Source organism: Festucalex cinctus, chromosome 7, assembly GCF_051991245.1.
Source record: "Festucalex cinctus isolate MCC-2025b chromosome 7, RoL_Fcin_1.0, whole genome shotgun sequence".
Classification (NCBI taxonomy): Eukaryota; Metazoa; Chordata; class Actinopteri; order Syngnathiformes; family Syngnathidae; genus Festucalex; species Festucalex cinctus.
Window position 1 is genome coordinate 7,229,214 of NC_135417.1, and position 15,690 is coordinate 7,244,903.

The 15,690-nt window shown below is 40.1% G+C and overlaps 1 protein-coding gene across 4 annotated transcripts in view; it reads left to right on the forward strand.

Moving 5' to 3' along the window:
• The window catches only part of LOC144021907 (CUGBP Elav-like family member 3), a 36,835-nt gene extending 21,898 nt beyond the window's left edge, over positions 1-14,937 (forward strand). For all 4 annotated transcript variants that reach the window (XM_077526166.1, XM_077526165.1, XM_077526167.1 and 1 more), the window contains 11 exons: positions 5,637-5,685; positions 6,541-6,669; positions 6,757-6,836; positions 7,592-7,747; positions 8,268-8,412; positions 9,711-9,860; positions 10,045-10,107; positions 11,408-11,512; positions 11,603-11,746; positions 12,457-12,613; positions 14,793-14,937. In XM_077526166.1, coding sequence (XP_077382292.1) covers positions 5,637-5,685; positions 6,541-6,669; positions 6,757-6,836; positions 7,592-7,747; positions 8,268-8,412; positions 9,711-9,860; positions 10,045-10,107; positions 11,408-11,512; positions 11,603-11,746; positions 12,457-12,584 — 1,149 coding nt within the window. In that variant the 3' untranslated portion in view covers positions 12,585-12,613; positions 14,793-14,937. The remainder of the gene's footprint in view (positions 1-5,636; positions 5,686-6,540; positions 6,670-6,756; positions 6,837-7,591; positions 7,748-8,267; positions 8,413-9,710; positions 9,861-10,044; positions 10,108-11,407; positions 11,513-11,602; positions 11,747-12,456; positions 12,614-14,792) is intronic.
• The last annotated feature ends 753 nt before the right edge of the window (positions 14,938-15,690 follow it).

Consider the following 15,690-nt stretch of genomic DNA (forward strand, 5'->3'; position numbering starts at 1 on the left):
CCTCAGCACAGGTGATGTCATCATCAGTGGACAGCAAGAGAAAAAACAGTTTTTAAAGGTATTAATTCCATCCATTTTCTTAACCGCTTATTCCTCACAAGGATCGCGGGGGTGCTGGAGCCTATCCCATCTGGCTTCGGATGGTAGGTGGGGTACATCCTGAACTGGTTGCCAGCCAATCGCAAAGGTATTAATTGTACATGAAAAATATGAAGTTAATTCTGGACAAAATGTGAACTTTTCGCTGCTGAAAATTGTTAAATGAGTCAAGTATCCCTTTGAAAATGTCCTCCAATAAGCTCGTACGGGCCGAAATTCCGAACCTTGCCCTGCAAGATGATTTCTCGCGGTATTTGTGTGTTCACAAACTCCTCAGTATACATATTGTACCGAGCCCTTTGATTTCAACCGATCCGTTCGGACCAATCACAGAGCGACATTGCGTTTAGGGCGGGACATGCAGCTGTCTAGTCTAGTCCAGTCAACTTTATTTATATAGGGCTTTCAAAGAACAGTGAGAGGCGCTTCATGCATTTTTATCTGGTGAAGATATTTGTGTCTTTTTTTTTTTTTTTTTTTTTTTCCCCTTCTTTGACAAGAACGAAGACGACATTTTCATCCGTGGTCGTGATTGGTCAAAACAAACGTGCACAATGCCGCATTGTGCAATCAACTCAAAGTATTGTAGAGAATCCCCCCTGCCTTTCACCCGAAGTCCGCTGGCCTGTTGTCCTGCTCACCTGTGATGAGGATATTGAAATTGGATGGACATTCCACGTTCATTTTTCCTCATTGATGATTTGAGACAGTTTTTCCCGAGAGAGGACAAGCACAAAGGCGGGCGGCAAAGCGCTTCCCACCACAAAATCTTTGTTTACCAGAAGATCGCAGCATGCAGTCGCCCTTGGCAACCAGCATCCTTGTTTACCTAGGCCCGCGTGTGCCGTCATGCATCGCCATGGCAACCAGCCCGTCGCCTTGACGATTTTCCGATGCCATTGTTTGGTCTCGGCAGACGCGCCCGGCGTCCCCTCCTCTCGCCGCACTCGTGAGATTCCACGGACTGTGACGTCAGTTGGAGCAGAAATCCGGCATCATCGCAACCGACGGATCGGATTGCCCCCCGTTGAGTGCCTTTCACAGTCACAATCGAGGCCTAATGAAGGGAGAAACGGAGGTGGTGATGGATAGATTGGAGGATAGAGGAAGGTTAGTGGCACAGATCTGGCAACAACACGGCCTCAAATCAATGAACAAGACGTGACGGGCGATGGACAGGCGTAAGAGCGAGCGGCGCTGGGAAATGATGAACGGTTGGACGGGGAGAGACAGACGTGTGAATCCAAGGTCACTGGGAACTTCTGGGTACCTCACCATATGATATGCGACACAAGAATCACGATAATAATTATCTCACGATATGACAATACCGTGATTATCGTTATATTGGTCAGGTCATAAATCCACGATAATCTACGCTAAAACTACTCAAGACATAAACTGATGTTTTTTCAATGAGAAAATAGTTTCTTTTTGTACCATCACTGAAACGCAATATTAAAATAAAACTAGTGTCTTCTTCACAGTGAGTCCTTTAGTGTATTTTTTTTTAAACAAATACAAATGTCTTCTTAACTTTCAGTGAACAAGTTTCTGTCTTTCTTAAACGCTATTGTCATGCAACGTGTCATGCAATTGTTTCATTTTATAAACTGTGACACAATTGTTTTGTGTAATATTGCAAAAGTAAATAAATGAAATTACTTAAATATTCAATCCAATTAAATCAATGTTAATATTCCTCAGAAATTGTGTGCTTCAAAAAGAACATAAAATATGTTTTAACGTGTTAAAATTGAAGATATAATACGCATTTTTCATAGAAATGTATGCAAAACCGAATCAATTGCTGGACAAATAAATGTCTTCTTCGCCTGAAGACTTGCGTCCATTTCCCCGCCACTCTTATGAGGTGCTCCCCCTCATGGCCCGCCAAGTAATTGCTCAATAAGTCATGAACAATGGAGCCGTTTTAGTGTCTGTATATTAACTACAAATATCACGATACTTGCGTCGGCTTATCGATAATCTATCAGGAGACAAAGTGTCACAATTGATCGCAATATTGGTATATATCGTCACAGTACTACTGGGAACACTGTTGCCAGTGTGCGTGTGTGTGTGACAGTGACATCTCTGGTCGTTAAAGGTGTGAGGTTAAAAATGTGCATCATCCCTTCCCCTACCCACCTCGTATGCGTGTGTATTTTGCACCTGGGATGGCCTCGCCTTCGATCAATAGCTTGTGGTGACAGCTCAGAGCTGATTAATCAAACGTATGGATCAGTCTCTCCCGGCGCTTGCCCCCCTCCTCCTCAATTACCAGCTTCATTACATTGCCTTAACACCCCACTGGGACCTTTTTCTCTCACCTCGCTCTCAACGCCTCCCTCTTGCCTCTTTCCACTCCCTCCAATCGCATCCGCTGTTTTGTTTTTGATTTTTTGGAACTCCCCATTGATTCATGGCACGACTAATTCGGCAGTCAAGTCGAATGAAATCTCATCATGGCCGCCCGCCACTGTTTGAATGCATTCTTGCAAGATAATTTCAGATGCGCTTTTTGGTGATGTCACAATTAAGGCTGCAATGAACAATTATTATTATTTATTTTTTTATCAATTTGTCTATTTTGTCAATTCGAGAATGCAGTGCTGAATTGCATGTGAAAGCTGAGACGGAAATTTTTTAATTCATATTTACAATTATTGAATTAGATTATGAAAATATTTGCGTCTCATCCTTGCTGATGTAACACTTTATGACGATAACAAGTGTTACTTTCATGAATAAACTAAATCATTTGACCAGTTATTGCCTCTGCAAAATTTACTTTGGAACTTAATATTTCTGAAGGTGTAATCATGTCTTTGACATTTAAGAAGAATTGATGTTCTATAATTAATCAATATCAAATTCAGGGTTTTTCCAATGTACAAAATTCAGAGGTGGCCACCTCCACCTAATTTGCTTTACAACCTCCATCCTGACAGACTTGATATTGCGCAACACAGTGCTCCAGCTGTGTTGATTGAGCTCAGCAGCAACACATTGTAACCGCAGATGCAGTATTGCGCCATTATGGAGGCACTATATTATAATCAGAATTATTAATAAAAAAAATTATTAATACAATTTTTTGAGTTGTTTAAATTTATAGATTTGCACCTTTTTTAAATTTAAAAATAACTAATTTAATAAAATTGAGTTTCATTCAAAAGGAACTTGCATAATTTCAAATAATATTTTTTTATTTGCTTTTTACATTTAAACATTTTCTTGTTTTGTACCAGGGCGGCACGGTAGTCGAGTGGTTAGCACGTCCGCTTCCCAGTTCTGAGGTCTCCGGTTCGAGTCCAGGCTCGGACCTTCCTGGGTGGAGTTTGCATGTTCTCCCCGTGCCCGCGTGGGTCTTCTCCGGGTACTCCGGTCTCCTCCCACATTCCAAAGACATGCATGGCAGGTTAATTGGGCGCTCCGAATTGTCCCTAGGTGTGCGTGTGAGTGTGGATGGTTGTTCGTCTCTGTGTGCCCTGCGATTGGTTGGCAACCAGTCCAGGGTGTCCCCCGCCTACTGCCCAGAGCCAGCTGAGATAGGCGCCAGCAGCCCCCGCGACCCTTGTGAGGAATAAGCGGTCAAGAAAATGGATGGATGGATGGATTGTTTTGTACCAAAAAAATAAATGATTGTCCAAATTTACAGTGCTCATTCTGCACTTCAGCTTCAAGTTTTTGCCAACATAAATTAATAAATATTATTATAAATTCTGTTTGGTCCAAAAGGAACATATATATACACATAAAAATAATCGTGATTATTATTATTTTCCATAATCGAGCAGGCCTAGCCATATATATGGCAAATATGAATTTGGGAGCACAACCCTCATCAGGAGACTTTCATGTTCTTTCCTTTTGTGTCATGGCGAATTACGAAACGGGCGTGTCGTCGTTCTTTTCACTCGGCTTGGAATCAATATTGTCCTTTTTTTTTTTTTTTCCCACCCTGAATCTTTTTTACTTTCTTGTCTTTCTGGAACTCTCTCCTTTCCCTCCCAGGGATTTTTTTCTCACATTTCTTGACTTTTCTTTCATCGCCATCATTCCCGCAGCCCTCTTTCGTCCCCGGTGGCATTAACGCGCCTGTCTCATTCCCTCAGTGCCATGACTAAGCACTGTGTGTGTGTGTTTTGCACTTATTCTTGCTCTGGATGTGTGTGTGTGTGTGTGTGCTGAAGGGCTGTGCAGAACATGTGTGTGCATGCATGCATAATAAATCCCGGGCGATGGATCTCGCTAGTCGTGACATTTTTTAGACAGAGCGAGTCACGACTGAATCACGCTTTGCCTCCTCCCGTCCTCTCTCTCTCTCTCTCTCTCTCGCTCGCTCACGTTCTTTTTGAATCATCCTCTCCAGCGCCAGCTTTGCTTTCATCCTCCCACACTCCATCTCTCCGTCGATGCAACGCTGAAAAAAAAAATCTCACTCTCTTCTCCTCTCCAGCGGTCCCATTCACTGCACTGTGTTCCTCTTGGCCTCCCATCTGCCCTTTATGTCGCTCCAAAGTCAGCCGGGGTCCCCCAAGGCCTCTCACTTCTTCTCCAGCTTTTTTAATTTATTTATTTACTGACTGACTTTATTTTGGAGCAGTGTGGCCATTAGCTTCCCACACTTGTCACTTGTCCCCCTCAACAGACCCCCCTCGCGCTTCTCGTCTTCCCTTGCCTCTATCGCAACCTACTCGTGTCCCTCATCTAATCCGTAGTTGCCCTGTAATCCAGATCAGCTGGCCTTCATTCTTAATCTCGTCACTTCTCAATCCCCCCGCGGTACACCACGCTGATTGTGTGTGCGTGCGTGTGTGACACAGAGAGAGAAAGAATGTGTGCGTAAGAAACATCCTCGGTCAGAATTCATGAGCGATAAATGCCAAATGTGATTTGCCAAACTGGCTTTAAAAGCACAGGATCATACACATACAAGGAAATAATTCATTAGTTCATGTTATGGGTTGTGATGATAGCATAAATTTTGCAGAACTTTGATTTTTGCTTTGCGTAAAGTACCTCAATATGATCCTGAAACGATAACACAGCAAAAACCTAAAAACAGGGCCAGGCCGATTATCGGCCGGACGTTGGCGTGGACGTGGTGAACTTGAGTTGACGTGGAGACACTTGGCTAGGAGGTGAGAAACTTGACCAGCGTAGGGAAACTTGACCAGACGTTAAGAAACTCGACCAGATGTTGAGAAACTACTAGCACAGCTTAGCACCCTTAACTGAACTGAACTGGACTGGACTGGACAAAACAAGACAAGACAATGCGTAAACAAACACCACTCACGAAATACAACACTAACGAGACACTAACAAGACTGTGTAAGAATACACTCGACTTTCTGTAATCAAGGTCAAAAAGTTTCACAACAAGCGGACGCATAACATTATGTTGACATTTTCTGCCTGCTTCTCTCTAATAACGGTGATGAAAGCATACGAACGAAACTGATAGTGACATTGCAGTGCACAAATCGCACGTGGATTCACGCTCCGTTTTGTTTTTTCTACTTCAGATGAATCGGCCGATCCAGGTGAAACCAGCAGACAGCGAGGGCAGAGGAGGTGAGATGCGTGCGTGTCAAAATGGATGAGAGTGAGAGATGACGAGTGTCGTCATCAGGGGAGCTTGGCCGCCTACACACAACTAACTCTCCTTGTTCCGCTGTAGTGAATACTGCTCCCTGGTGGACATGAGTGGAAGTTCCCAAAAACAACAACAAAAATGGTTTAAGATGAAGACTCTTTAATCGATGCCAGTTGAAGTGCACACTGTTTTATTTACAACAACCAAGCAATGTTGCCTTCATAACAGCTAGCTAAATGCTAACATGCAATGGGAAATGTTAACGATTAGCATCAATAATTGCTCTTGTACAACGCTTTACGCAACAGATATTTGAACAAAACTGGCATCTATTTTTTATTATCCTCTACTGAATTAAAACTAAGCATTTATCAAACAACTAAAACTAATAAAAACTATCAAAACCACCCAGAAAACTAACTAAATTGAAAAAACAAAACTGGCATCTATTTTTTATTATCCTCTACTGAATTAAAACTAAGCATTTATCAAACAACTAAAACTAATCAAAACCACCCAGAAAACTAACTAAATTGAAAAAACAAAACTTAAAATGAAAAAAAAACTAACTAAAATAAAAAAATTCCAAAACCATAATAACCCTGGTATGGACGAACAATCTGATTCCGTGATTTCATTGGCCAAGTTGTGACCAATGTGGCAGGTAACATGCATGCGATTGCCCAGCGCATTTCCTTACTGCCAGAATGATGTTTTAATTGCCACAATCAAACAAGTGTAAACGCAAGGATAACCATTCTGGAGTACCTCTGGCTGGGAAGAATCCAATTTTCAAGAGCAGACTCGATCCTAATTGTTTGTTTTCTCCACAGAGGACAGGAAGTTGTTTGTGGGCATGCTGGGAAAGCAACAGAGCGACGAGGACGTTCGAAGGCTGTTTGAGCCCTTTGGCAGCATCGACGAGTGCACAGTGTTGAGAGGACCCGATGGCACCAGCAAAGGTGCGTGACGTGCGCGCTGATTTGACTGGATTGGAGCTCATGTTGGCTTACTTGTTTATTTATTTATTTATTTGTTTGTTCCTTTAGGGTGCGCTTTTGTCAAATTCCAGGGACACGCCGAAGCTCAGGCTGCAATCAATAGCCTGCATGGGAGTCGCACAATGCCGGTGAGTTGAACGGGCTTCCTCTATTTACATTATTTTTTTTTCCATTAAAAGTATGTTGTTGTTTTTTTATTTATTTATTATACAGCACATTATATTTTTTTTCATTTATTATATTGTTTTCATTTTGGTATGGTTTTTAGTTTATTATGAATGCTTTTTCATTCATCATTTGTTTTTGTTTTTTTGTTTTTCATTTAGTCATTTTTTTCCATTATTTTTTTTTTAATTTATTTACTTATTATACAGCACAGCATATATTTTCTATCTCTGTAATGCAATGTCGTGGAGCGACGGGACAGACACCTTTGGAACGGTCTCGTCGAGACGAATCTGTGGATGTCCCCGGTTGGAAGGACGGTTCAAGAGATACGGACGCGCAAATACCAAAAAAATAAACAAACCAAAAAGGACGCTGTAAAAAAAAAATAAAAAATGTGCGAAAGATGAACCCGTGATAAACGAGGGAACACTGTCATGCAAATATTTTCTCTCTGTTGTGTAAGACAAATCCATACATGAAATGAAAAGAACACTCGTACTGGTACACCGGTCTGAAAAACAATATCAAACATGATCATCCTTGTTTTCAAATGATCACTTCTTCAAATGTTCCTAGAAGATCACAATTTCCCACCACTGGCGAGCTATTTTTAGAACAGACCTCAAAACGATTACAAGAAAACAGATGACGGAATATTTGTTGCACCTGTAACCCGTGACGATGATCGTGCCGCGCTTTTTTTTTTTTACGCCAGGGTGCGTCATCCAGCCTGGTGGTGAAGTTCGCCGACACGGAGAAGGAGCGCGGCCTGCGGAGGATGCAGCAAGTGGCCTCCCAGCTGGGCATCTTCAGCCCCATGACCCTCAACTTCCCCGCCTACAACGCCTACACGCAGGCGGTCAACGCTCAGGCAAGTGCAAGTGGCGTGCTCTCCAAAGGTATGGAGGACCAAAACTGCCAAAATTCAAAATAAATACATGACTACATAAATAAGTAACTAAATAACTAAAAGTAAAAATAAAAACATATATATATATAATTTTCGAATTATATTTTTTTGTATCCATTTTTATTTTCACTTTTAGTCATTTATGTATTTATTTATTTATTTATTTATTTAGTCATTTATTTATTTTGAATTTTGGCCGTTTTGGCCCTCCATAGAAAGGACGTCCCAACTTTCAAGAGGCCTAATTGGGCCTGTAACGTTATTAGGCGGGCAACAGGGCCGTACGTCATCTGGCATTTTAGCTGGCCTGCAACAACAACCGCCATTAACCCGCCGACTCCGGGCATAATGCTCTCGTAATTAGATCTCTATTCATCTGCTCCTCCATCACTCGCTCGCTCTTATTTTTTTTTTGCCCTCCCTCCTCTCTTCCCATAAGCGTTTAACCCGTCTCTTTGTCTTCCCGTGAACTCGCTTACAGCTTGTCCAGCAGCAGGCCCTGGTCGCCCAGTCGGCGTATCTGTCCCCCGTGGCGACGGTCGCCGCCGTGCAGATGCAGCAGATGGCCGCGCTCAACGCCAACGGGATCATCGCCACGCCCATCACGCCCATCACGCCGTCCTCGGGTAGGACCACGTTTTTTTTTTGTTTGTTTTTTTGACACAATTCTGCTCACTGTCAGTCATTTTGGGCATAGATTTATGACTGCATAGCAGGGATGTCACAATCATAAGTTTTTTTTGTTGTTTTTTTTGCACCTAAGTCCAACAAGTCTGAATCACCTGATTCTGAGTATCTGATGATTCCCAGTCACAACCTGATACCTCAGCAATGTATTTAATAAGGAAAAATAGCGCATTCAAATTGTCTTCATTATTCTTATTTATGTTTCATTATTTATGTAATTTATTGGGCACGATTGGTTAAAAAATAGCACTATATAAATAGCATTCCATTCCATTAATTAATTCATTTATTTATTTATTTTATTTTACATTTTTTATATATATATTTTTTAATCGGTTTTTCAGGTGGTGTATTAAAACCCTCCTGTTGTGTTGCGGGTCAAATTGACCAATTTGAAAAATCTAGAAATCTAAAAAAAATATAAAAAAAAATAAAAAATCATCTTTACTTGCTGGTCTTTGTTTATCATTTCTGTTTTTGAATATTAAAAACATTGCATTATGTTATGTGATTTCTTTTTTTTATGCTTAAAGGGGGTGTTTGTATGACGGCATCTTAGGGACATGTATAATTATTATTTTTTTTCTTTCTTTTTTAAGAGTGCGGGGGCAATATTCAGAGAAAAAATATTGTCAAATTTACAACTTTAGAAAGTGGCAAATTTGCGAGAAAAAAAACATTGCGACTTTCGTACGTGAGTTTTTTTCCCCGCAAATCTGCAACTTTATTTATATATATATATATATATATATATATATATATATATATATATATATATATATATATATATATATATATATATAGTTCTTTTTTCTTGAAATATTGCCCCCGCTCTATTTATACGTGCCCCTAATATGCCGTCGAATGTTTGTGACCTCAGGGAACGTTTGTTTGTTTGTTTGTTTGTTTGTTTGTTTGTTTGTTTGTTTGTTTTGCCGTACTAGAATAAAGTGTAATTGCGCATCCACTACAGTGGGTGGCAGTGGTGCTGCCATTAATAGCATTCACTCCTCTGCAGGGGTTTATTTGCAACACTTTTATAGACTATTTGATGATACTATTTATAGTCACAGTGGAGAGTTGTGCGAGGTGGTATGTGAAATATTTTCTTCTTCCTGGGGGCGCATAGCAAAAAAGGAAATGAAAAGGACTGATGCAGACATAAGCATTCAAATATATTAAGGGGAAAAATGGTAGAGTTTGGCTGAGGTTTGTTGTGTGCGATTCATGCCCGCAGGGACAAACACTCCACCGACGATCGCAGCTACGCCCGTGCCAGCTCTCCCTCCGCCAATCGGAGTCAACGGTTACGGCAGCGTGCCGGCGCCAACCAACGGACAGCAAGCAACCGAGACGCTATACACCAATGGCGTTCACACATATCAAGGTATTTGGACTGCCGACACCTGACCGACACCTCAAACGGCTGTCTCAAGTTCTCCGCCACACCTCACTCACACTTGCAAAACTGCTGAGTCAGAGCAGGACATTTCAAACAACAACTAAAAGAAACACAGTTGATTTTTCAATCTTAATTTTTTTTTTTTTTTTTCCTCTCCCTCATTTTGCAGCTCAGACTCCAGCAGCCTTGGACCCGCTACAGCAGGCCTATGCCGGCATGCAGCATTACACAGGTGGGTGGACACAACCGTCTCTTACAATACAGGTATATTTGTTTTGATGTGTTTAGTAATCACTGGAACCTTTGTATGAAATCTGTCACAGCAGTGCGAGTGTCAATTACAAGCCCAGCACTGGGGTTGTAATTGATTTCAATTATTATTGATGGTTTTGATCAGATTATGTTCAATAAAACACACATGATCCATGATTAATGTAACTGCATTGGATTCAATTATAAATGTAAATATTCATGTTTTTACTAATCATTCAAGTAAGAGAAAGACGTTTCGACTATTTTGCAGCATTGCTACTTCTGTGAATGTCTTCCACATAAAAGTCAAATTGGCACTGCATTAAATCCTTCACTGAATCGAAAATCAATGTGAATCAAATCGGAACCTTCTGGATTGAATCGAATCGATTTTGGAAATCTGAATCGATACCCAGCCCTCATATTTGGACATATGAGGATTTCTGGACAGTTTACTTTTTTCCATTTTCTCTTGTATTTGACGTTTTTTTTTTATTAATTTCTTGGATCTAATTTGAGAGGAGTCACTCCAACATACTGTACTTCCTTGACCCCAATTCACACGTTTTTGACTTTCATTTTGTTTTTCTTTCCTTCCTTTTTAATTTTTTTTTTAATGTGAAGAACCTTGTTACTTTTAAAGTATGAAAGGTGCTGATTGATTGATTGATTGATTGATTGATTGATTGATTGATTGATTGATTGATTGATTGATTGATTGATTGATTGATTGATTGATTGATTGATTGATTGATTGATTGATTGATTGACAGATTTGGCGCCATTGCATCATGTTTTTAAGAGTTGAGGATAGGTTCCACCGGGGAAAAATATGCAAACAGGTGAATTTGTGAACACTAAAGTGTGAATATGTGAGGGATTAACTGAATTGGTTTATAAATACATTATTTTGTTTCTCAAACTACTTATGAAAATGCTTATGTTTGTTTTTTTCCAATATTGACTCTATTCAATGACACCAGTGAGGCAGTGAGGAAGGCAAACCTGTGGAATATTTTCAACTCTAGTATCATCATTGTAAATGTCCATGGAGGATTTATAACCACAGCGTGGAAAAGGGAAGGGAGGAGGGGGACATCGGTGGTCTCGGTCATTGTTTTTTTTTTTTTTTTCCACACAGACGTTTTATAGTTTTCACCTTCATCGGGACACATTTTGGGGGGCTCGAAAATAAAGCCGTGCCATTGGCCGTTCCCGTGTTGCCACCTGTTGGCGCAGCCCAATGGGATAACGAGTCCGTTTTTTGTCTGCCCCAATAGCGGCGTACCCCGCCGCCTACGGATTGGTCGGCCAGCCCTTCCCCCAGCAGCCCGCGCTGGTTGCCCAGCAACACCAGCAGCCCCAGCAACAGCAGCAACGAGAAGGTGACGATGGCGCTGTTTACGACCACACCCCTTTTTACCACTCAGCCGCTATAAAGTTGTTTTGTGCTTGTGCGTGCGTGTGTGCGGCAGGTCCGGAGGGGTGCAACATCTTCATCTACCACCTGCCTCAGGAGTTCAGCGATTCCGAAATGCTGCAGATGTTTTTGCCCTTTGGCAATGTCATCTCGGCGAAGGTGTTTGTCGACCGGGCCACCAACCAGAGCAAGTGTTTTGGTGAGACGCGCGCACACATACAGATGTGGGAGACAAAAGGGAGGGGCGGAAGGGCAGACAGCAGCTGCATCGGACAAAGGAAAGGACAAGTGATTCAAAAACAAAACAAACAAAAAAAAGGGTGCGGGTTTTTTTTTGTTTTTTTTTACCGAGGATGAATTACACTGTCCATTAATTATTTTTTATCTACAACGCCGTTGTGTGTTGAGGCAGGAAGAAGTGAATTGGTTGAACACATCACAAGTATAAAATACAAGTTGAAGTTTCAAAAAATAAAGGAGAAAATGTTAAAAAACAAAACAAAAAAAACAACATGATTTACATGTTCAAAAATGAGTAGGAAGAAGTACAAAAACTTATCTATCTAGACCTACTCCCTAAATAACTTCTGTCATGATAATATACCACTAAGTTGTTGTTGTTACAAACATAAAAATAAAACAATAGAGAATAAACAAAACATGTTTATCTTAAGTGGGGATTGGTATAAGTTGTAAGTCCTTATGAATTACATATATGCAAAGAAGAGTTGTTTTTTTTTAAATTGATTTAGTTTTAGTTTTTAGCGTGGTTCTTAGTTTTTATTAGTTTTAGTTATCTAATAAATGCTTAGTTTTAGTGGTATTAGTTTTTGTTTTGTTTTTTAGTTTTTTTTTTTAGTTGTTTTTTTTTTTTTAAATGTTTATTACTTGTATTACTTGCCGCTCCAGGATTTGTGAGTTTCGACAACCCGGCCAGCGCTCAAGCGGCCATCCAGTCCATGAACGGCTTCCAGATCGGCATGAAGAGACTGAAAGTGCAGCTCAAGAGGCCCAAGGATGCGAACCGCCCGTACTGAGTGACGGCAGGAATACAAAAAAAATGAAGGTGAGCTTGTGAGCCCAAAACGAAGACTTGAGTCAAACACGGGAAAGAAATAGAGAGAGGTGGTGGAAATAGTACGAGGAGAAATACTGTATATCACATTTCTAACTAACCAAAACAGCAGCACCTACCACTCTTGGATGAATGAAAGTGAATGGTAAACAAGTTTAAGTTAGAATACAATTTTTTTTTATTGCTCTGTTTTAAAAATGCAGAGAGGAAATTGGCAAAAATTAAAAGTGCAGCTATTTGAGAGACTGTCGCATTAATTTCACTTACAGACACTCTCCACGCTTCGCTTATTCGCCACAAATATACGTAAAATTGTAAAATGTAATTCATATTCTGTATTTTATGATTGCTTACAACATTTTTGCTCATAAAATGCAAACAATAGATCAATAAATGCTCCTGGCATGTCGTTGCAGAAGTACGGTATTCGCTAAACGTGTTTTGATGAAAATTTACAATGTCATCAAAACAAGACAAAAGTGAAACGTCTCCGTTTTCATTTCCTTCCTGCTGCTGCTGTTGTGCTCTTTTGCTTATCATGGCAACTCAGCCCAAAGATCCTTCCGTCCAATCGCTGTTCAGCTACGGCAATGGTCGCCTAGCGAGCGATAAAGCCCGACCGACGCCCCCCCCCTCCTCGAACATCGCTGCAAGTTGATTGGTCGGGCCTGTATTTGGGTTGCCGTGGCGATTGATTGTTGGTAGGCGGCGGCAGCCTTTGTGTCGTCACTCCCCCCAGCCCCAGCGAGCGGTCGTGCACTGACCCGCGTGTCTTGTTACCGTGGTGACCTCGGGTGCATTGTGCGATGATTTTTTTTTTTATTTTCTTTTCTATTGACCCTCGCACACTCTGATCAATAACAGTTAAAAGTCACCACATCATAAATATGGTTGGACATGTGTTGCTTGCATGTATGTGTGGTTTGATTCTTTAGTTTTTGATCACTTTGTGCAGGTTTTGTGTCAATCTTGTTTATTTGGGTGCATTTCAGGAGAAGAAATATGACTTCGTCATGACGTACTATATGCTGGGTCAAGATTGCAGTTTTAACTGTACAGTTGGTTGGTTTATTTTTTTTCCAATACATGTTGAGATGCACTATATTTCAAAACAAGCAAAGTGGAGCACAATAACAACAAATGTGCCCATCGGGAAAACATCAACTCGGGCAGTGATTCTTAAAAGTGGAGTGAGCGCCCTCTAGTGGTATGAGAAGAATAAAACAACTCAACCATCAATGTTACAGAGCTTCAACTTTTGGTTTTTAAATCCAATACTTGAAGTACATAACATTTGCATGTTTTTTTTTTAAGAGTAGTTTGTTTTCAAACACTGATCTGAATTTAGCTCGCATAATAATATGCAAAAATGCAGTATAAATCTGCATGGCATGAAAGAAGAGAGAGAGGCATTTTGTGTATTTGTATTCATAGCAAGAAACACTATTATATTCCAATAAAGGTTATTTTAGTTAATTAAAAGTAACGAAAAAAATTACATTCAAAAAACAATTTCGTTAATGAAATAAAATTAAGACAAAAATGCTTTTTAAAAAACGAAAACTAACTACATTTTATGTTTACAAAACTAACGATAATTATAGCAAAAATGTCCTTATGTTTTAGTCTTTGGTAATTAATTTAATGCATGAGCCTTTGGGGGATGATTTTAAATATGATTTGAAGTCGATTTATTTTGATATTAACCGCTGGAATAAGGACGTTTGAAATTGTGTCACACAGAAGTGACGTCATCTCGCAGCAGCCAATGGGAAAATCACCTTCAGATGACGTCGCTCCAATACTGTTTTTTTTTATTTTTTTTTTTATTGTGCATGTCATATTACACTTTTTTTTCCTTTTTTTTTTTTAAGTAAAACTAATACTGAAACTAACTGTCGAAGCCAGCACTCGGATTTTGAAGACGTTTGGGAAGTTACGTTTATATGACAACACATTGAAGCTGAAATCTGATTGGTCAAAAAAAAAACACAAAAAAAAACTCAAATGGCTAGAAGCTTCACAATCAAGTAAAAGAAACAAGAAACACAACAAGAAAACATATGACGTCTAACGAGGCTTCTGTCCTTCTCTCTTCCCCCCGTCAACCATCATACCTTCCATCCGTCCGTCCATTTCTCCATCCGTCCATCCCTCCCGCCCTCCACAGGTGACCTTTCTGAGCCCAGGTGGAAATTCCAGAGCGCTTTCCCGTCGCCTCTGTGCATTGGTGGAGCGCATTCGTGTACTTGCACTGACACACACAACAACAACAACAACACGCACACACACACACACAAGCAACAAGTGTACATACCACAAACACAAGCTGCGTAGAGCCGAGAGCGCCATCTAGTGGCCGGACAGGGTGTTTTGAGGTCCAGTGCGAAGCTGCCGCATGTGGACGGTTGACAAGAAAACAAACTGCTGACTCATATATATCACTTCCATGTCTATACATCTGTATTAGCTGACAAATATCGAGGGACCGACCAGCCGCCGGTGCTTTCATTTCAGTACGGAAAAAAAAAAATTGAAAAGACAGAAACAAAGAATGAAAACACGATCATGTAAATAAATAACTTAGAACAGCATTTAAAAACATGCAAAAAAGATCTTTAGCAACTCTGGAAAAAAGGACACAACAAACATTATTATTATTATTATTATTATTATTATTATTATTGCCATTATTATTATTATTACCACTAGTAACATTATCATCTTCATAAAAAAAAAAAGGATTATCACATTCCAAATTGTACAATGGGGGGGGGGAAATCACTAACCTATTTTAAATTTTTACTTAGATTTTAGGTGGAAAAAAAACAGGGAGGGGTTTAGCCGCACTTTTATTCGGGAGGTTTTAATATTTGAACTATTTTTTATTTATTTATCTAATTATTTTGTTTATCGGGGGGGGGGGGGGGGGTTGAGTGGGTTGCAATATTTTCATTTTGAAATTTTTCTAGAGAAAACAAAAGGAAAAAAAAAGTGCCGAGAGCCTGTTTGTGTCAGACTCTCGCAATGGAGTAATTATTATGTATGTATTACTAATGATGACAACG